General features: G+C 46.7%; 2 protein-coding genes across 2 annotated transcripts; one reads left to right on the plus strand and one right to left on the minus strand.

Moving 5' to 3' along the window:
* Positions 1 to 47: 47 nt before the first annotated feature.
* On the minus strand, positions 48 to 11,228 carry STYXL1 (serine/threonine/tyrosine interacting like 1). Its single transcript, XM_082328017.1, is given in 9 exon segments — positions 48 to 1,082; positions 3,290 to 3,399; positions 5,417 to 5,511; positions 6,615 to 6,760; positions 8,123 to 8,268; positions 9,206 to 9,242; positions 9,577 to 9,708; positions 10,186 to 10,247; positions 11,049 to 11,228. Coding segments are annotated over 9 exon segments (963 nt in total). The 5' UTR covers positions 11,152 to 11,228; the 3' UTR covers positions 48 to 950.
* A 71-nt stretch (positions 11,229 to 11,299) lies between these two features.
* Positions 11,300 to 19,916, plus strand: MDH2 (malate dehydrogenase 2). The gene is made up of 9 exons (XM_082328016.1): positions 11,300 to 11,437; positions 13,169 to 13,337; positions 14,108 to 14,191; positions 15,196 to 15,305; positions 15,825 to 15,950; positions 16,624 to 16,701; positions 17,912 to 18,011; positions 18,456 to 18,607; positions 19,611 to 19,916. The coding sequence occupies exons 1-9, from the start codon at positions 11,369 to 11,371 to the stop codon at positions 19,740 to 19,742; spliced, it is 1,020 nt and encodes a 339-aa protein (XP_082184142.1). The 5' UTR covers positions 11,300 to 11,368; the 3' UTR covers positions 19,743 to 19,916.
* The last annotated feature ends 1,431 nt before the right edge of the window (positions 19,917 to 21,347 follow it).

Consider the following 21,347-nt stretch of genomic DNA (forward strand, 5'->3'; position numbering starts at 1 on the left):
GGCGTGGCCAGGGTATCCTGTTTTTCCTTGTAAATTGCAGCCTGGAATACGGAGGGACGAAAAATAAAACCAGGGGCCTTTCCCAGGGCGCTCTGGAGGCCAGGGGCCGCCCCGCTGTCGGCTCAGGCGGTTCTTGGTGCGAACGCACCGACAGAGCGGCGGCGGCTGCCTCGCTGCCCCCTGAGCGCGGGCGTTCGGGGTACGAACCCCGCGGGGTGAGCGAAAGCGAAAAACCCCGGTAAATCCTTAGCGCAGAGCGCAGGGAGAGCCCAGCAGCCTTCTCTGTAACGTTTTATTTTGTGACGTCGATGCGAAGAGCTCACAGTGCTGTAAGATTGAGGATGGTGCTGAGTTCAGGTTTCGCGTACGGGGGTCGGTGGCTCGGTCAGCAGCCGTGCCGCGAGGTTAGGTGGCCGTATCAGAAGGCGGCAAGTGGGGAGCGTGGGCTTGCTAGTCCAGCCAGCCGGCGAGTCTGCGGGAGCTCCCTGTGTCTGCGGGGAGCTGAGGAGGCACACGCAGAGCGGAGGAACTTCTGAAACGGGGAAATTCTCTCCGGGCTGGGGGTGGGTGCAGTCAAACTCTAAATTTACCATCCCAGGCTATGGATCGAGGAACCTTTTCAGAGCTAACCCCAGTGACATCCCCATGCCCGGGGCAACGAGCATGCCTGATAGCGTGGTTATAATCCCCTTCGCTTACAAAAGAGATGAGCGGTGGGTAACGGGCCACAGCCTGTAGGACTTGCTTTTCCCAAACCGCCACCTTCTACAGCACAGGTGAGTTCCCCCAATGGCTCCAAAACTTGACCCCAGATAACACGGAGCTAAAGAGGAAAGCCTTTCCATTACGTTAAGATCTTTTTTTCAAACAGAGCTCAAGTACCTTTCTACCGACAGGGTGGTACGGACAGGGAAGCGCCTTTCCCCACTGCGTGTTCTCTTTGCTCCCTGTCAGTAATTTGGTTCAGAGACGTCTGTGATCGTGGTCCCATAGATTTGGGTCTCCCAGTCTGAGAGCTGTTTCACAAAGCCCCGGTGGGGTCTCATGTTCATTTTGCATTTCAGAACATAGTCCCAAGCTCTCTGTAAACAGAAGGAAAGCAAAGGAGTGTTAGGAATTTGAACGGAAAGTGAATCTCGGGTATTTACACGAAGCGGCTACACTTGTGAACGACACAGCTTTGTATTTACTCCCTGTGTTGGACAGCAAGAGCCTGCAGTTAAGACTTTGGCTACCAAAGCAGGGACAGACTGGATGAAGATGTGAACTTCAGAGAAGCCCGTCACCTTCCTACTCTTCTCTCCTGGCTATGAGGACAGCTCAGGCTGCTTTCACTACCTGGCAGGTATCTCGTGTTATTTTACACCGATGGAGCAATGCAGTCCTGGATTTTCTACCCTAAAATGCTGTTTCTTCCATGGATGATAAGCGAAGCAGTGAAGTATCAGCTATTCACAGGTGAGCAACAAAGGTTATCATGTTTCTGGATTGGCGTGACCTGTTGTGGCAGAGCAGCTATGAAGCTCCAGTTATCCCACTGCATTAATTACAGCCATCTTAATTCTTTGCTAGTTCCGTGTAATCAGCTAGGAATGCTGCTACACACAGGGCAGATCCACCGGCATCATGCCGCTTTACTCCAGCTGCACCCTTGGGTTTACCCAGCAGTGCTCATCTTCCCGCTTTTAAAATAGACTGACCCCGCGCTCGGAGGATTGCTTAAGCGTAATGAGACCAAAGGTTAGAAGATAGTGCTGCATTGGTTTGTTTTCCTAATCTCAGTGATTCTACAGGCTCCGAGGCTGATCTTCCAATATTTACTCCTCTGGGCCCATGGTGTGCATGTCTGTAGTTCCCCGAACTCAATAGATCTACTCACATATCGATTACTAATAGAATAAGAGGCCGCACGTCCCAAATCTGCCTTTCTTTTGCAATACCCATGTCTTTCGAAGCTTTCAAAGATCTTTGCCTAGATTGGGTGAAGGATCACATGGGTATCTGTTGCACTGCTTTTGTCTGCAAGAAACAAACTTGTCTGCCAGGGTAATCCCCCAGGAAAGCTTTTCTCAGCCAACAGCGGGCAAGCAGCACCCAGCCCAGCCGCAGCACGCCACTGCTGCGTCAACCTTTTCTTCTTTTTTTTTGGTACTTAGTAGAATGCTGAGATCAACCTGTTGATACCAACTGAGGGAAATTGCAAGGATCAGCCTTTGACTTTTGCACTGCCGTTGCAAGCGCCTCCAGTAATCTAGCGCGCAAGGGAATGGTTATCAGTGTGCAGGAGCAATCACACCCAGCGTTAGCAGCAGAGGCAGAATAGCGTCTGCAGCCCTGTTGGCACGCTCAACCTGAAACGACCCGTTGGCACACAGCGATGGTAAGAGATTTCCTCTTACGTTGCAAATGTTTGCACAAAATCAATGAAATGATTAGATACAGGCCCAGCTTCAGTGAAGCTTGGATCAATCCTTTCAAGCTCCCAAAGGAGGAAACACTTTCCAAACAAGGACAAGATTTTGCAGGAGACGCCTGTCAGTTCCCATGGGAATGAGCCTGCTCCGTGCCAAGCAGGCACCATCAGATGGTGCCTACAGCAGCACGATGCCCCCGCGCTGCAGGCAAAGGGAGAAGGGCCTGGCACCTGGGGAGAGGCTATTGCACAGCCGGGGCATTCTCAGCCGCCATTCATTATTTTTCTTACGTTATTCAGAGGTATGGAACAGAGCGTACTGGCCATTTAACCTGTACATCCCTCCTGGGCTAGTATTGTCCCATTCCAGATTTCTCGATGGTACTACCTGTGGGAGAGGATTGTTTCTGGAGAAATAAAATGGGATTTTGGAAGAAGCCAGTGCTGCTGAGCCCAGTGGTAAACCAGAGCCCTGCAAGCACTGGGTTCTGAATTTCCCTGTAACCCCATGGTATTAAGAGACAGGATTAACTCCAGTAGTTTCCAGATGCTCTCTTTCTCAGATCGAAGAAAGCAGAAATACAAAGTTCTGTAAGTGCAGCTTTATTTTTATAGCCCCGTAGTTAAGTAGGGAAATGCAAGAATATCACAGGTGCCAGGGTAAGGACTCACAGATCCAAAATCACACCTAAGCCACCTCCGTAATGGTATAAAGAAGATACAATCTGCTCTAATAGAATCTGTTACATTATCGGGTGGATAGTCTGCATGAAAGCACAGATAATGTCTTTCTCATTACTACAGTAATGAGGCTTCAGATACAGAAACAAACTGCAGACCCAGCCAGTATCTGTGGGAAATATGACAGTGATGTACCTTCAGGGAAAACTGGCAGGAATGCATAAGATAGGCCATGGTTACTGTGCTGCTCCGGCTTATCCCCAGGCTGGAGAACACCAGCACCGCTCCACGATCCAGCTGAGCATCTGAGTAAAGAAATGCCAATCACAAATTAGTGATCTGGGAAATCAAGCTTCCGACTGTACAGCCAAGCTCTACTGCAGTGACAGCTGACAGGCTAGCAGCCCGAGCGACAGGAACCCTCATGAACCCCGACAGCAGCAGATGGGCACTGCCAGCTCCCGTTTCTGCAAGCATTTGCCTTTCTTAAAAATCTGCCGAATTAAAATGTGGCTTTGAAGACCAGAACCAAATGACAGCGACCAGTCAATGCTTCATTAGAGATCAGTGTCGCCTTTCCAGCAGATAACCGACGTGGCCTACCATGACCAGCTGTGGTCAGCATCACATCAGCTGCTCAAACTCTTCCTGGAAAGGTTTAAAGGTTTTGAAATTTCTGACGAATGCGAGCCTAACGGTTCTCCACTGAAGCTGGAGGAATCAGCTCTCAAACTGGAGGGCCTTCTACTTCCAATCCCTTACCCCTCCATGGGGATCACCAGCAGGAAGCACGTACATGCCAGCCAGGGCGCTGGTTTTATGATGTTTTTATGATGGACACTTTGCAGTGAAAATTGCTAAGATCAGCAAACTCATTTTCTACAAAAGCTAAGCCCACTTGGCTTTAAGACGATACTGTCACTTGCTCCTAACCACATCAACTCTGCTATCTGTGCCTGAAAGGTTCTAGATTTTATTAATAACTCTCCAGAGCAGACAGCATGACATGTTTTTGGAATATCAGCAACAGAACTCTAGAATTCATAGGGCAAAGCCTCTTCTTTTACTGCTGTCGAGAGGTTGTGGGGTTTTGTGGTTTTTTCTCCAAGCTTTAAACCGGAGTTTTCTGACTTATTTCTATCATGAGATACCAGTTCTGTTCTGAGACCTGAGTAGAAGTGGCCTCACTCCAACATACACCTGGCAAGAGGACACTCACGCTCCTCTCAAAGTATGCGGAGAGCTTCAGTCTAGTGTTCACCCATAACCGTTCCAGTTTAAGTAAGCTACTCTAGACTGTCAAGTAAACAGTACACCATTCCACAAGAGCGCCAGCTAATAAGCTCTTACAGTCTGTTTTGGAAACTTCCACAAACTGATGTGAGAAAGAAACTTTCTTCTGAAATACTACTGGCAAAAGACCTGGCACAAAATGAAAGGCAAGTAAGTGGATGCCGACACTTGGGTTTCAATGCATGCAAATCATGACATCCAGTTCAGGACTACAAAATAATATCCTCAAATATCGTTTCTTTGTGTCCAGTTGTCATTTCTTATTTTGTACTTGGATTCTAAAGTCTGTAGGGACAGGGTGGTCTTTTGCTTCTGGGTCTGTACAACACCTGGCTCAGCAGGGCCTTGGTCTGTGGCAGGTGTCATTTCGTGAGTGTGATAAAAGACAATGACACGGTTGGATGCCATCACAGGACGGAGCTGCAGGAGCTATGTCTGCTGTGCTGCTGCAGGCACTGAGCTGGACAGCATGCTTTTCCTTGCCCTCTCTGATGTAATCAGCTAAAGGCAGGTTTATGCCGTCCAGTCTGAAAGTCTTCCTAGGCCTTACAGTGGGTCTGCACTGCAAATCAGAAAGATTAGCAGCATCGTGTGGTACGTTCTCCAACATGTGTCACGCTCTTGTCAAATAAAGCTCTGGTGGTTGAAGATTTGGCCTGGTAAGAATCAAAGGGCTGTATTTAAGAACAAAGGAATAGGAGGGAATCCTATGAAGCCCTGGTGGATACCCTGCAGCAAAGCCTTTTCAGATCGGGTGGAAAGCTCACGATTATCAGAGAGTGAGGTATTCTTTAGAGTGAGTAGGAACATCAGAGTCAGATGCCCTGTAAAATCTCCTCTCTGTCCATCAGGATGGTTAGCAAGGCAGCTCTGGTATCCATGAGGGTGTGGGCTTGCTTGGGAGTATACTGATCTTGAAAGATTACGACCCTCCAGTCTGAGCTTCCTGTTCAAGTGAATTGCAGTCACTCCCATCCCATATCCTAGAGTGAGCAAGGCCTCAGGAATTCCACATCAGGAACAACTCACCTATGAAATGACAAATGGTGGCAAAGGTAGAAAAAAGATCTGCTTCGAGCGCATCTGGAACGGATATATGGAGATATTTGCCGCCTTCTGCAAACCTGGAAAAAGAGCACACAGTGTGACATGGACCAGAGAAGCAGCTTTGAAAAAATGTGTTTGTTGGAGGCAAGCTGATAATTTTGTTTGCTGTTACATGTGCGAGTTTTTCATCATCGTCATCCTTAACATTATGATAAGGGATTTGTTATGGTAAGACACCGAGGTGCTTGTAATACAGAGCCAGTTTAATTACTGATTTTCTATTCCACATGGTATCAGCACTGATGTCTCAACTTAACCTACAGCTTCCTTTGTCTGAGAGCTAAATGAAAACAGATGAACTGAAAGCAAGAGTGCCTCCACAGCGTGCCCGTTGGCAGTTTTGTTCACGTAGCCCCCCAATTCACTTCATGTGGTTTTCTCTGACAGCGTCCTCCTCCTTCCACAAGCTCAGAGAACTCAACTCAGAGAACTAATGGAGCAAAATGTTGGTAAGGAATTTCTGAAATGTGAAAGCACGTCATGCAGAGTGCATGGGAAGATTACCCATGGTGCAGAGACCTTTGAATATTTTCCTCTGGAGCCAAAGGCATGAGAAATGTCTGCTGGCACACGTGCACTGGGGTAGGTAACTGGATTTGTTACTTTGTTTTTGTCACCACCTTGAGAAATGCCACTGGATTTTTTATTGTATGAAATGGCACTTCCAGCGTGGCCTGCAGACTGAGCACAATGGTCACGGACAGATGTAGGTAAAGAAGGAAGACCAACAATATGAAACATCGGTGATTTAGCTTTTACACTGATGTGTTTGTAAGATTTTGCTCTGAAAGCTATTCAGAGATGTAGGTTCTTCCCAAAGGATGGTGGTATGTGATAGACTCGAAATGCCAAGGGCTGCCCACTCCCCCTCTCACCCAATCCACCCGTGTCATGGTAGAAGGCTGCAGGACTGCATTGCTGCTGTGCTAACTCTGGAGTAGAGATCAGAAAAATGAGCATGAAATAGCACTGGAATCTGCAGAGTTTTCCTCCAACCACAGGTTTCCTTGGGAGTTCACAGGCACTGACTCCTCTGCGAATGGGCTCTGGCACCGTGCCACCTCCCTTCTTTCACAGGCACAGACACTGGTGAGGGTACACCTTGAGCTATTTGACTTACAGTGTGGCAGGCTGTTCAGAGATGTTGACTTGTGCTTTAATCTTCAGATCTTTCTGAATTTGTTGGTCACAGGCCTGCTTGAAATTGCCCATATATAACTTTGCAGGCAATATTTCTACAGGGTATGGCTGGAAGTTGTCTAGTTCCTGCCAGAGAGAAACCATAGGCTCGGTTTAGAGAGTGTATTTGCTCCTATTAGCTTGGCAAGTTCTTAAACAGAAGTCACGTGAAGAATTGAACACACATTGAGTCAACAGCCCATGACACATTCTAGCGTAATGATACTTTTAATCACCTGGACTTTCTATATATTGAAGTCTTTGCTAGATTTAGTGAGAATAACTAACAGCATTGCTGTCACTGTCACTTGAATCAAATCCTAACTAAATAGGAGGCACCATATATTCTTTACATTGTCTGGAGGGACTGCAGAATCTCTTATAGATTGATTGGATGTTTTCCCCGGTTACTGTTTGCAAGGCTAAATGAAATCATCTGCCAGCTGCAGTGCTGCAGGTGCCACGTAGCGGCACAACACGAGTCCGCAGCTGCTTCCGGCGTCTGCAGCGTGAAGGCTGAGAACAAAACCACACAAATAGCCAACCGCGCCTCCACATCCCTCACCGATACTCGGCTAACGCTACAGCAGGACAAAGCAGCAGCCTAACAATTTAAAGCAACAGAGAACAGCAGCTTAAACTGAGAGGCAAGGAGGTTCTCTGTGTCCAGTTGACTCCGATGGGGAAGTTCAGCAGTTTGCTACCCTTCACAAAGAAGCACAAAGTTAATTGATTTTCTCTCCTGCGCTGTAGCATCCCACAGGTTAGCACCGTGCCACGGGCTATTTCATGTGAACCAGAAGTGAACAGGAACAATGGAAATAAAAGACATGTTGCAATGAGATGCTCTCTGCTGTCCAGTGACCTCTAAATCTGCCCTGTCCTAGATGTGAAAAAAGGGTAATTCTTTCTCATAAGATAAACAGATCAATGTTTGTAGGTGAAACCAAACAATTAGGATACCAGTGTTCCAGTGGATGGCTGTTTTCTTTCTGGGTCTGTTGATACAATGCAGCAGCACTTTGTGATCCTTCCTGACGAAAAGCTTTATAGACATGAAACACAGTGCTTGATAGGAATCGTACTTCTGTCTGAAAACATTTACTGTGTAACATCCCGGAATGCCACATGTCAGAGAGGAACCTGCTTCTTTTCATCATTTGGTACTGTTTGTTTAGTTATCTGTACTCTGCTGTAGGCCAGTTTCGGGGTTATCAGAGAAACCTTCCCCGTTTGTTTTCATGAGCTTTCTTTCACGCAATAGAAGAAGCATAAAAAAGGCAAAGTGTGGCTGTAAAAGAATTAGTGGTGAAACTCAGGGCAAGCACAGTAACTCAAATTACATTTAATTCCTTTGAAATTACTCTGATGTCAGGTTTACAACACCATTTAACTTGAATTCATTAGCCGTCATCAGCTGAATATGAATGCAAATTACTGTCATCTCACCTGAGGCATCCATAATATCTTCTGAGTCCTCAGAAAATGATAGCAAGCTGAAAAACGCTTGTATCCTCCCTTCAGGACGAGCACGGGATAGCGGGTGAACTGCTCTAAGCTTCTGGCATATCGGACAGCAGTTCCTTCCTCAGCATCTAATGAGATCAAAAAGCTATTTGCCAGGGCAGGTTTAGAGTGCCTCCGTCAGCACTGGGGGTTAAATCTGTCGCACTGACACCGACAGCAAACTCCTTTTCATTTCATCTAATGGTCTGCAGAAAGCCTCGTTAAAAGCTAGACTTATTCTGTAACTGTTGCTGCAGGTCAGTAACAAGGCATGTTGCTTTTCACCTCTTGTCTTGATCTTTTATTCCTCTCCTGGTTTCTTTTGTAAGTCTAGATAAAGTTTTTTTTTTCTCTCCCCATTATTCTTTGGGAAATGCTTGCAATAAGTTCCCATAATAGGGAAGTATTATTAATTTAAATCTAATAACCTTAGTTTTATGGAGACCCTTTTCTTTAGTCTGCTTTAGGCAAAGCGGGAAGTATCTTGAATAAATTCTTCACAAGTGTTTTAAACACTTCCCTCAGTGAAGCAAAGTATGTGAGATGGCTGGTCCCCAAGGGATCCTTCTCCCAAGGGATCCATCCCGCTTGCCTCAGCTATGTCTGCATTAGAAACAGATCAGCACAATAGAAACCTGCTTCTGATTCTTCACACCTTCCCTTGCTAATATCTCACCACCGAGCATTTATGAACATGCTTGCTTTATTCATTCCCCTTACACGCACAGATTTTTTTCTTTAAAAAATAATGTAAATCTTTGCTAAAACTATAGTAGCCTTTATAAAGCTGATAGGAGCCAAACAAGCATACAGAAGTGGTTCTGCGTATGGCAGAACTTGCCAAAGGATGCGTGAAAGCTAAACATTTCCATGGTTCAAGGGAGACTGAACAATTACATGGAAAAGTTTCCAGCTCTTTACATTTCTTGGTGAACTCCATCAAATCATCACCCCCATTAAAGCTAAGTCTTTTTAAATATGATAATGTGAAAGCCTTTTAGAAACCTCAAAGAAGGAAGTACTCACTCTGTGAACATACGGAACTTGAGTCAGTGTTTTCAGGCTCTGAAGAAGCACTGCTCCCTAAAAGGCAATCGTGGCACAAGCCCAATCTCAGTGAAATGTGAAAAAAAAAAAGAATCCATGTGACAAGGAACTTCAGAAGTATCAGTCCATGGAGAGGGAACAAGGCCTGCCAGGAAGCTTTGAAATAAAACCTGGATTTTTGAAGCCTAAGAACATATAGAACACAGTGAAAAAACAGAGGCATAGCACAGATGTTAGTTTTCCAAATAAAACTGGGTAAATTTGCATCTCTTCCAATAAGCTCATAAAATTAAATGAGGAATGGGAAGAATATCTGTCCTGCAGTGAGGTCTTGACTGAGATGGGTCACAGGTACCTTTTTCTTTCTCCTCTTCCTCATAGTCACAGCAATCCAAAGAGCTGGTCTCGCAGTCATACACCACGCAGAATCTGACAGACCCCAGCTCCTCGGAATCCGGTACCAGATACTCCCCCGTAGGACTCTACCAAAATCACAGAGGAATTCTATCAGGAGCACAGCTCCACACTTTTCTTGTGGCATCAACGCTGCTGACATCTTGCAAGTTACTACTCTACAGCTACAGGATGGGTTTGGGGCTATGTCTGTACTTGACTCTGAAAGACCCAGTTAGAATTCAGAAATGATGCAAACTACGCCGGACTGCTTCATCAGCCGCAGTAGTAAAGATGCCAACGCTGTCCTTTGTGAGACAAGTCTACAATATGTTAGTTCTTGTGCAATTTTTTCCTGATGTACAGCTCCTGTGTGCCAATCCTGTGGGCTACTGAAGGCACCTTTGCTTTGTGACAGAATACATCCCCCCAGCGGCAGAAATGGAACATGGCTGGAACAGGCAGGGGAGAGGCTGGGACAATTCCCTTGGGTTTTAAGCCAATTTTGTCTTACTGCTAATTGCTATATCCAGGGATGGTTCACGCAAACGGTAATCCCCCCTCACCTGTTGAATCCTGCGTGCTGTAATAATATGGCTTTCATCATATTCACGCTGGGTACGGGCATCTGAAAAAAAAAACCAACCGAGACAGAGCAATTGGCTTATTTGATGCTTTAGAATCCTGTTTGTAATTCAGTCAGTGGGAATTCAGGCACTGACATCAACCAGAGAAAGAGATTCAGTTTCTCAGCAACTGAGACTTTCTGATGTGAATATAACGAACCCCAGGGCTGATGTAGGTCTGTGTGTGACGCCGAGTGATGCCAGCAGCTTTGGTACTGACCCAGGCGTGGTACCGCAGCGCTCAGAGCGCCAGCCCCGTGCTCCGTTCTGCTCTGCCCTCCGGCCCAGCCTGGCCCCACTCGCGGGGCCTGCTCTGACCTCCCGGCATCCAGCACCTCTGCCTCTGTGCTGCCCCGGAGGTGGAAAGAGGGGCACCGGAGAGACCCCAACCCCACTCCCAAACTGGCCGACTCCCTCGCCGAAAGATTTAACAATATCGCAATATCTGGCACCCTTTTTCTGATGTATTGCCACTATGCAAGATGCCAGTGAATATCGGCCATCTTTGTGCAACAGTCAAGAAATCTTGTCCGCCTCTAAAACCTCCGAGGGCAGCAGGGTGTGTATCCCTGGGACGGATCAGAGCAGGAAGAGCGGGACGTGATGAAAGCTGGAGCAGTACCGGGTCACGGCACCTGAAAGGGGACGGCAGAAACACCCCAACGGCAAGGCCCCACTAATTACAAGAAGGAACGTGTACGGCGGAGCCCACAAGCCCCGTTTCCTCAGAAGCCCGCCCGGGCCGGCGCATGGTGCCCGGCCGCAGGCCGAACCGGGCCGCAGGCCGCCCGCCGCCGGCTCACCCAGCAGGCACAGGTAGCCGGGCTCCGCCAGCCGGGGGAGCCGCCGGTGCTGGTTGAGGATGTTGTAGAGCTGACGGGGCTCGCACAGCGCCATCCCCGCCATCCCGCGACAACCCGCCGATTGTCGCCGACCGTCCTTGCAGCCCGCCTCGCCCCGTTGCTAGGGAGGGACGCCGGGCGGTCACTAGGGGTGACGTCAGGCCCAGATCTCGCGAGGTTTCCCCCCCTCCCCCCGAGCCGTAAGAAGTCTCGCGAGAGGTGCGGGCGGTCCCGCGCAGGCGCCGCGCGCTGGAGGTCGTTGGAGTCACCGGAGCCGCGCCATGCTCTCCCGCCTCGCCCGTCCCGCCGCCGCCGCGGCCCTCCGCCGGGGCCTCGCCACCACCGCCCAGGTACGGCCCGCCGCCAGCCCCCTCGCTGGCCCGCCAGCCCCCGGGGGCCGAAAGCCGGGGCCTCTCCTGTGAGGAGGAGAGGGGCTGAGGGCATCTGCAGCCGCCGGGCGGCACCGCCTCAGTCAGTGGGACCGGGGCGGGCTGTGAGGGAGGCGAGGAGCACAGCTCCCGGGGGTCGGCTCCGGCGGGGCTGGGCTGGTGCTGTGGCTCTGCCTGGGGAAGCACCCGTGCTGGGGGCGTCGCTCTGCGGCTCTTGGCCGAGGAGCTCTTGCCTTTCCCCGGGCGGGTATAAACTTGCTGGCCAAATGTGTCAGTTCCAGATGAACTTCTCCTTCTGATGGTATATAACGGACAATACGCAGGCTTGCCGCTTCCTTCCTCTCCTGAAAAGATGCCTCTGCTTTCAAAATGTATTAAGAATTAAAGCTGGCGGTTGGGGGTTTAACAGTAATCCTTAATATGCTGACATCCATCGTGCATGACTCTTGATGTCGGGAGAGGGCTGCTGCTGCGTGGTAGGTGGATGGAGACCGTCCTCTGTCTTCTGAAGTTCCCAGTGGCATATGACAGAACGATTATTGTAGCTATAAAGATATGCTTTACAAGAGAGGTTTGTGTAATTATTTTGATAAGAATTATATTCATTAGTAATGAGGTATTGATCTCATGGTATCAGTTGTAAATATGGGGCGCAGCAGTGACTAATGCTAGACTTTGCCTCTCCTTGGAGAGTTTTATGCTAAATTATGTTTGTTGCAGTAGCAAGAAAACTGAGCTGAGGTTAGGCTGATCGAGCTTCTGGGTAGATTATTTCTTTTCATAGCATAATAAGTAAGCTGTTCATGCGGGGACTTGGAGCTATTATGGCTTTATCTGGTAAGACAGTGTGATAGAGAACGTCCTTATCAGTGGTAATTGTATTAACACATTACATCTCTGCAGCAGCCTCTGGTTCTCCATTGCTTTGGCAGAGCGTTGCATTTTAAGACTGTTCTGGTCTTTTAAAGTAGCTTTCTTCTCATCTAGTGACACTTTTGCTACGAACAGGAGCACAGGCATTTTTGAGAGAAATAACTTTCACCCAATGAGCACGTTAGAGTAAATTGGTTCACAAGGGCAATAAAGTAGAGTTGATTTTACTTGCTTCTCAACCACACTTGATCAGAGCTGGAAATTATAGTCATTTAATGTTCTCAGGCCTCAATCTTGAGGCAGCTGCAGGTACTATTTTGAATTTCAGGCAGATACATTTTCTTCACATAGGTACAATGTTTATTACATTTACTGTAGTCCATTACATGTATTGGTTTGCCAAGTGGGAAGGCATATTTTTGATACTACCAATGAAAACTAGATAAAACTGCATAATAGATTTTGCCCTAAGTCAGACCTAGGTCCACAGGGTAGCAGGCATTAGCCTGATGCAGACATTTCCATCTGAAGAAAGATGATCCTTTTGGTTTCTTTGCCTAGCCTTGCTTCCCTGTTGAGCTTCGGATTGCAAAAGAACATTTTCTTCTAACTTGTGCTACCAATAAACCTCAAGGATCTTTGGGAGGCTGTTGTGATGATCTCTTACTGTGGGCTTAGGCAATCAAGTTTGCATAGTGCTTGATAAAAAAATTGAGAAATAGACCTAAAAGTAAAGAAAGTGTGGTGAAACCCCCAAGGTCACTGCTGCAGTAACTACCAAAACATCTCTTCAATGTGTTTGTCGTCTTTTTTCCTCAGAACAATGCCAAGGTAGCAGTGCTGGGGGCCTCGGGAGGCATTGGCCAGCCTCTCTCCCTTCTCCTGAAGAACAGCCCGCTGGTGAGCAGGCTCAGCCTTTACGATATCGCTCACACTCCAGGTGTTGCAGCTGACCTCAGCCACATCGAGACAAGAGCGAATGTTAAAGGTACTGCGAGCTGCTGGAAACGGTCTGTGTTCTGAAGGGGTCCTCTCGGGTGTCTCTGACGCTTGGAGATGTCCCTTGCTTGTGAAGGGGAATCTTCATACGATCCTGAAGCCTAGTATCAATTTAAGTAGCTTTTTCTCAAGCACCACATGACTAATTAAAGTCTAGCTGATTAGATTGATATGTATGGAGATGAGAATGGTCTGTGGTTGCACTGTTGAAGGGAGGAAGCATTCAATAAAATTGTCTCCAAAAAAAGCTTGAGCATTGAATTTAAAAGTTACTGCAAATAGACTTAACGCTCTCTGGATGTCTACCTGAATTCTGTGTGCTGCTTTTCTGAAGGGACAGCTGTCGAGTTCTGATGAAATCAAAGGAAACTTAATCTGCTGATCTTCATTTTATTTGAAGATCACTAAAAGGTTGCGTTTTACTTGAATGTGTCTTTGTGCAATTCGTTGAGGGCACTGACTGTAGTGCCAAGCTAGGGTTTTTGGAGAGTAAATATACGTAACAGGAGGAACTGAGGGTTTTTGAAACAGACGAATGTGAGTTTCCCACCCCTCTCATTCTGTAAGTTTTGAAACAAGGAAAAAACATCAAATAGGATCCATTCGTAATTGTATTTCTTTGCTTTTCAGCATAAGTCTGAATTGAAGGCTGAATATAAAAAAAAGGAATTGAGTGCCTCTGGGCATAATTTTGTACTTCAAAGTGTCAGATATTTAATAACTGGCAAAAACATAATGCCTGAATGCCTTCCATTTCAGGCTTCCTGGGACCTGAGCAGTTGCCAGAATGTCTGAAGGGCTGTGATGTTGTAGTTATTCCTGCGGGAGTCCCTAGAAAACCAGGTATGTTCTCTTTGTTAAAAAGCCTCAGGGCCTTCGTTGAAGTGTATCTGTGCAGTCCTGTTACTCAAATAGAGCTGTATCTGGTGTTTTATGGTAGTGTTGGCTTGGGATGTAAGTGATCTGTTAATGACACTGACCTGGAGCTGGCTGTGGTATTGGGCACCTTGTTTAGCCTCCCTCTTAGATTGTCCCTTGTAAAATAGGCAGAATGGATTTCTGGAGTTCCTGTGTAGGGGTGAGGCACAAAGACTTTTCGTGCAAGTGATCCCGAATCTGCCTTAGTTTCTTGCCAGAGCAATGGTCTAGTAAAAAAACTGGTTCTTTGATTCATTTCTCAGCAGAATAGAAATAATCCATTTGTCTTGCTTTAGTTGTCTGAAAACTTCTCAGATCGTCTCTGAATGAATGCTGTTAAGCCTTCCTAGAATGTCTCTGAACTGCTCCATTTCTACTCTGTTTTTCAGTATCCTATTGGGAAGGTAACAAAACTCTAGACTTTAATGCCTAGCTCTTTCTAATTCTTCATTTTTCATGGTTAAAGTAGTTGCTGCAACAGAAATGAGAGCTGGCGCTTATGCAACTAGCAATATTTTGCACAGAGTAGTTGGCGTTCAAACTGTAACTGTGGAGGTAATGGTAGGGGGGAGGAGAATTCATCTTGGGAGCAGTTACGCTGCTGTGAGCACCGCTATACGCTGCTGTGGGTCAGTATGGTCACACCGTACTGCAAGCTGCCATGGGGAGATGCGTTCCGACAGTTGACAGCTGGGCTGGTTGCTCCTGAAAAGGGCTGATCTATCTGAAAGGGCAGTAATCTTTTATGAGTGAGGGGAGTTACCTTTGGAGCCAATTCGTTACTGCAGCTGGAGAGTTTTCCCTTGATGTATGAAACCAGAAGCTGATGTATCTCTGTCCAGAGCAGAATATTGGTTTTTAATTGGGTTGCTTGCCTATTAATGAGTAGTCTGTGGGTAACTTAAAATATTGTACTGGATGCGTTTTAGGTATGACCCGTGATGACCTGTTCAACACCAATGCTAGCATTGTTGCTACTTTGACATCTGCCTGCGCAAAGCACTGCCCAGAAGCCATGATCTGTATTATTTCTAACCCGGTAAGCATTTTCTGGAGACCTTGAAAATGTAGAGGAAAAAAAAAAAATCCAGACTGAGAATACTGGAGTAGTCTGAGTTCCTATTAGTTTTGACCAGTATCTTTAAGGTCTGCAGGGTATTTGCAGAACAGGACTAAGAGCCTCGATCTACTAACCCATTTTTCTTGGGCTATATTTAAGTCGGAGGAAACTTGGATATAAAAGTGCTTAATATCTCAACGTCTGTATGACTACAATTATAATGCATGCTGGTGTATTAGCTGGAATGGAAGTCTTAACTTTACTAAGGGAGGAGCCTTTGTAATGTGAATGAGCAAATTTATTGTCTTAATGGTTATTTAAAATGGATGGGTATTATTCCAGCCTGACTGTAAATTGCTCTTCAATTTGGGAATTAAAGTAATTGGCTACAGTTGACTTCAAGTTGGAAGTATGCTTCGTTTACTGGCCTGTTCAGTTCATGCATGGGCTTCATTAGTACACTGGTTTTAATGAATGCTTGCCTATTCTTGCTTATAGGTAAACTCAACCATCCCAATAACTTCAGAAGTCTTCAAGAAGCATGGTGTGTATAATCCCAACAGAATCTTTGGTGTTACAACGCTGGACATTGTCAGAGCGAATACTTTTGTGGCTGAACTAAAGGTAGGTCATGGTAACAGATGCTGGGGGAGGGATACGGTGTGCTTCGGTCATCAGGTCTGTCAAAAATGCTTTTAAAATCACTGCAGAGAGCCAAAAGAGCTCAGATTTCTGTGGAGCTAGAGGCGAAGGCAATGATTCCCTGTTTCCATTCTCCAGAGGAGCCTGGGGGTAGGGTTTCTTGTAAAATGTGGTTCAAGAGACTTTGACCTTTCCTTTTCATAGCTGTCCCCTGTGAGCAAGCTACATGGTCGCCTTAATTCTGTTGGCATTTTCAACCCTGCTGGTGCAACCGGAGGAGAGGGTTGAATTGTAGTATGTATTTGCAAGTCAAACCATCTGTGCTGCGTGTTACAGGATATTCTGCAAAGTATCAGGAGGTGTAATGGGTTACTGCTCCTAATAGCCCTGGTGGAGTTTGTACTTGTGCTTCTATTTATCAGAACTTGCATTAATAATATCCTGTAGCTGTCTAAAGTTATCAGAGTAACCTGGAGTTCAACTCTGTAGGCCTGGCTTTGTCCCTGGAGTACAGCTGCCTCTGGAACTCCTGCCCTGTGTAGCACTGGGTTATAGATGTGTCCAAATACTCAGGGCAGAAAATGAAGCGTGGTGTTTTTAAATGTTTTTCTTGTCCATGTGCCTCAGAAGCTGGAAAGTTTCATGTTTCCCTTAGGGCTTAGATCCAGCTCGAGTAAATGTTCCGGTTATTGGTGGCCATGCTGGGAAGACTATCATCCCTCTGATCTCTCAGGTGAGTCATAGTAACTGCCGTGTGTGGCGTCACACCGTATGGTATTCCTCATTAGTACATTAGAGTTGGTGTAAAGTGCCTTTGTGATGGCATGTAAGGTGCTAAAATACAGCAGAGAAGACAGTCTTCCCTGCTCTTACGGCTGCTTTCATTCCGAGATGAGGTACAAGATACTGGAAGGCAACGAGCTAAATCTAAAGTCCTCTGGGTGGTTTAAATAGTTCCAGCCTTTCTCCTCTAAAGGAGTTTGGGAATAAGAACTGAGGCGTGTGTGTGCGCCAGAAGTCTTGGCACTGTTTGTTTTGGTTTTTATTTTTTGTGACAGGTATTTCGTGATATGAGTACCTTGCTTCCGCAGGAAAATGAAATTGATTTTGCCGTGGTGGACTAGAGACACCGCTTCAGCACGCAGCATTGAAATGAGGAGGCATAGCTCAAGCTGTGTGGGGAGGCCTGCTTCAGTAATGACCGGTGGTCAGGGAGAGGCTCCCTTCATGCATCTAAGCCAGAAAGAAATGCAGTTCTAAAGCAGGCTGCAGCTTCGTGAGGAGAAGGCTAGGATATGGCCAAGGAGCTGTCTGCGAGAAAGGGGGAAAAGCTTTTCTCTGAGTGGGGAGTACAGTATGCTTCACAGAAGGACGTTCTTAGGGAATAAAAGCAAGGGCTTTGGAGCAGCTGAATGCTGAGAGGGTGCTTTCATTAGACAGGCAATCGGGACAGCGGCAGCTGTGCTTAACATACTTGTGTAGCTGTATCTGAAGGTTCGGTAACTTCCTAAATGCTGCTGGCCGACTGGGTCCTTCGTAAGGCTCTTGACTTCCGTAATGCCACAGTGACCCAAACGTTTACAAGATGGCTTTTTGAAATTCCTGATGCCTGTTACATGCTTGGAGGACATCTGTCTAGTGCAAAGGACTACACGGTAACGAGTAACCATGGCAAGCCCTGGTTTTGCTGTCAAGCTGCCGTTTGTCCTTGAGCAAGCCAGGCACGGCTAGGTTCCTGTTACAGTCCATGCAATAACCAGCAGCCCTGGTGAACGCTTGCGGCTGGACAGTGTCACACCATCCGTGAGCTGGCGTGACTGATTTTCCCAGTTGAGAACTCTTGGTAACAACTGTAATGGTACAAAAAGCATCGTGTGGGTGGCTTTATGCTGAATCTGGAGGGGTCCTGGTATTTGATAGTAACTTTTTTTTTTCCAATCTAGTGCACACCAAAAGTGGACTTCCCTCAGGATCAACTAGAAAAGCTTACAGGGAGAATTCAAGAAGCTGGCACTGAAGTTGTCAAAGCTAAAGCAGGAGCAGGTTGGTTCTTGACTGCAGCTTCCAAGTAATTCTTGTTGGCCAGCTGAATGGGTGCAGTCCTCTTCAGTTTAATCTTATTTACAACTGCGGTGCAGAATTATGAGCTGCTGATTACAAATCTAGCTGCTCTGCCATGTCAGCGACTGCCTGAACTGTGGTTCTAGAAGCAGCTCAGGATGTAGGTAAGATGAAACATTAACTGATCCCGCACCATGTATGGATTTAAAAAGAATCTTCTCTGTCAAGTTAAGCTGTTTCCTCCTATAAATCTGGTCAGCTAAATAGCATGTAGCTGGCCAAAAGCTGATGCTTTATCCAACTGCCTGTGAGCTTGAAGTCAGTGACACTGCAGCTCTGTAAACATATTGGTATGGAAGCCTTTGATGCTAAAGAAAGTATAAAATTTCAATGTGATCTGTTCTAAAAGTGGTTTAACTTTTACAGGATCTGCCACCTTGTCTATGGCCTATGCTGGCGCTCGGTTTGTGTTCTCCCTGGTGGATGCCATGAATGGAAAGGAAGGGGTTATTGAATGTGCCTTTGTTCGATCAGAAGAGACGGAGAGCCCCTACTTCTCTACTCCTCTGCTGCTGGGAGTACGTACTTTAAATGATGAGGCTTATGAACAGCAGCTACTGATTTAGTCTTGTGGTTTTTACTCGGTGATTTAAATTTGGTCTAATGCTAGGTATCGCTGAAGTTAACAGCTGAAAGTACCTTTAAGAGTTCTTGAATATTTGAGTATTGTACTTAGGCAGATACCTCATGCTTGACAGGGATGCTGCTGCTTTTATCTGCTTTCAGACTGCGGGTCGCTGAGTAACTGCAGATTCAGACTTGTCTTAAGAGGTCACGCTTGCCTCAAGCCAGTGCCTGTTTATGAAGGGCTTTCATATGATTAACCAGACTCAGCAGTTCTGCCTCCTCGGCTTGATCTGCTACAAGCAAATCCCTCAGAAATGGAGGCACATGGGGAGCATGGATTAGGATTAATGGATTGCTTTCAGGACTTCTCCTGAACTCTGAAAGAAGTGTTCCTTTTGTCACCCTTATGCTGTGGGTGGAGTGAAACACCAGGGTGCTGCAGCCCTGCCGTGGCTGCTGGGATGCCAAGGATGGTGTGTGCTGCCTTAGGTGCTAGCTGGGGAGGGAATGGAAGGAGAGGGGTGTTAAGGGGGAAGGGTTTGGATGTGGGCATGAGATCTCAGAAACCTAGGAGTGCAACTCTAAAGCAGTTTCAGATCGCAAGCCAGTGGCAAGTGAAGGGCATACGCCAGAGGAGAGAAATTCTGCCCAACAGTGGGTTTGAAGATAGGAAGAGGCATGAAGGAGCAGTTGGTATCAGTCTCCTCTCGAAGGAGCTGATGGGCTACCTTCACACTTACGAATAGTGAACGAGAAGTTTGTGAAGGCTGTAGAAGTGGCTACAGATAATAAGAGGCTTCCGAGCCTTGCCAGAAGCACAGGGTTGGCAGACTGGAGATGACAGAGGTCCCAGGCTGGGTCTCCATCTCAGCTGGATAATACTTAATCAGAGCCGTTAAGTTACTCCCTGGGTCATTTGATGAATGGTTAATCCTTAAATGCTCTTTCCCTCAGAAAAATGGAATTGAGAAGAACCTAGGTATTGGCAAGATCTCCCCCTTTGAAGAGAAGATGGTTGCTGAGGCCATGTCTGAGCTGAAGGCTTCTATTAAGAAAGGAGAGGAGTTTGCAAAGAACTTCAAGTGAAGAGCTGATGGCGAAGAGGAGTTAACAACTTCCTTAATTTATTAAGGCATCATGTCACTTTACGACTTCTGATTCAAAGCTCGTGCTTTGATTGAAGTCCGTCTGTATTAGCTTAATGATTGTTGCAAGTGCAGAGTCTAATCATCAATAAAACGGCCTCATTTTTTCAGTGTACCACCTGGCATTGTCCTGATGTGCTTGTCTTTTTGAAGGTAGAAGCTGTAGCTCTCTGAAAGGTTATCAGTTACTGTAGTGACAAAATAATCTGCGAAAGTGGGTGAACCGGTTACTCTCAACTCCGCTGCTGCTTGGGTTTTGGCTTGGGTTACTTGTTCGGCGCAGCAGCTGGGAAACCAGGCGTGATCAAATCAGATCAAGATGCGGTGAAGGGGCTTGCGAAAGTGATAACTGAGTGAAGTGATCCAAGAAGTGTTTCGGGAGGTGGCGTTACCTCTGCTGCCTCGTGTTCCCGTAACCTCTTACGTAATTTGATTTTAAAAGAGTTAGTAAAAGAGTTGAAACGTCAGTCCTGCTCTAAGAAAATAATTAAAATGCTGAGAGTGGCTCCTTTCTAGTTAGGAACAAAAGCCTTGATTTAGCATCTACATAAATTTCTTTTACATTCATCTTCTCGTGAATATAAAAATAAATGTCTGCAAGAAAATGGTGATGACGAGTTCTGTTGCTGACTTCTTTGAAGGTAAGCTTTAATGAAGGAAGTTATTAATTCGCTCTTCCTCCGTGCTCTGTGGGCTGCTTACCCCATTGCTTTGAATTGCTTTAATCCACGTAGGTTGAATTCGAAGCTGAACAGACTTTATTTTGATCAGATGAAGGAAATGCCGAAGCCCAGCACCACTGGAGGAGCTGAGGGGAGCGTTGGTTTGAGGGAGAGAGCCTAGTGCCGAAGCTTCTCTTAAGGAAGAGACCTAAAGGTAGTAGATGCTGTTTGATCACTGGCTGTTTTTCCCCACTGCTTGTATTCGAGCTCCCCTGAGCTATTTTTATTTCAGTCTCGTTCATCCTGAACTGGACCACGCAGTTGTGGCACTGAAGATGCCTTGAGAATAAAGCGCTTGGCTCTTTCCCTGCCCTGTGGAAGTGTAGGCAGAGAGGGCAGCAAGCACGGTTCTTGTCACTCCTCTCTGCAGAGAGAAGTTCAATGTATTAAAGCTTGATTTCTTTACAGAAATAGTAATGAAGCGTCGGCAGTCATTACTCAGCAGGCTTGGAACAAAGTAATTATTAGGTGGTATTAATAGAATTAAAGATTAAAGAATTAAAGATCGTGTTGGAGCGGGGCAGGGGCGGATGTCGGAACTGGAGGATGCCGAGAGGAGGAGTGACCGGCCAGGCCTGGTAAGTGCAGCTTGGCTCTTGCGTTCAGCACAAATGGAAAGCGCGTGGCAGACTGCGAGGAAGCAGGTTGCTGGACGTAGGTAGGGGTCTTGCAGGCCTGTCAGCAATTCTGTGTCTGGAAATAAGTTATTTAAAAACGGTGTGAATCCGTCTGCCGGAGCTGGTGGTCTGCACCCCCGGCGTGTGTGCCCACGTGGTCCGGGGGAGCTATGACGCGAAGCCGCCAAGCGAACGGCTGCAGGGAAA

The sequence above is a fragment of the Platalea leucorodia genome (genome assembly GCF_965183815.1).
Source record: "Platalea leucorodia genome assembly, chromosome: 16".
NCBI lineage: Eukaryota > Metazoa > Chordata > Aves > Pelecaniformes > Threskiornithidae > Platalea > Platalea leucorodia.

What these genes read in the sequence shown, in the direction of transcription:
- MDH2 (XM_082328016.1), top strand. Translation starts at nt 11,369, where the DNA reads ATGCTCTCCCGCCTCGCCCGTCCCGCCGCCGCCGCGGCCCTCCGCCGG. An exon ending in GGGAGTCCCTAGAAAACCAG is followed by an intron (nt 14,192 to 15,195) that starts GTATGTTCTCTT and finishes GATGCGTTTTAG; the next exon opens with GTATGACCCGTGATGACCTG. An exon ending in CTACTCCTCTGCTGCTGGGA is followed by an intron (nt 18,608 to 19,610) that starts GTACGTACTTTA and finishes TCTTTCCCTCAG; the next exon opens with AAAAATGGAATTGAGAAGAA.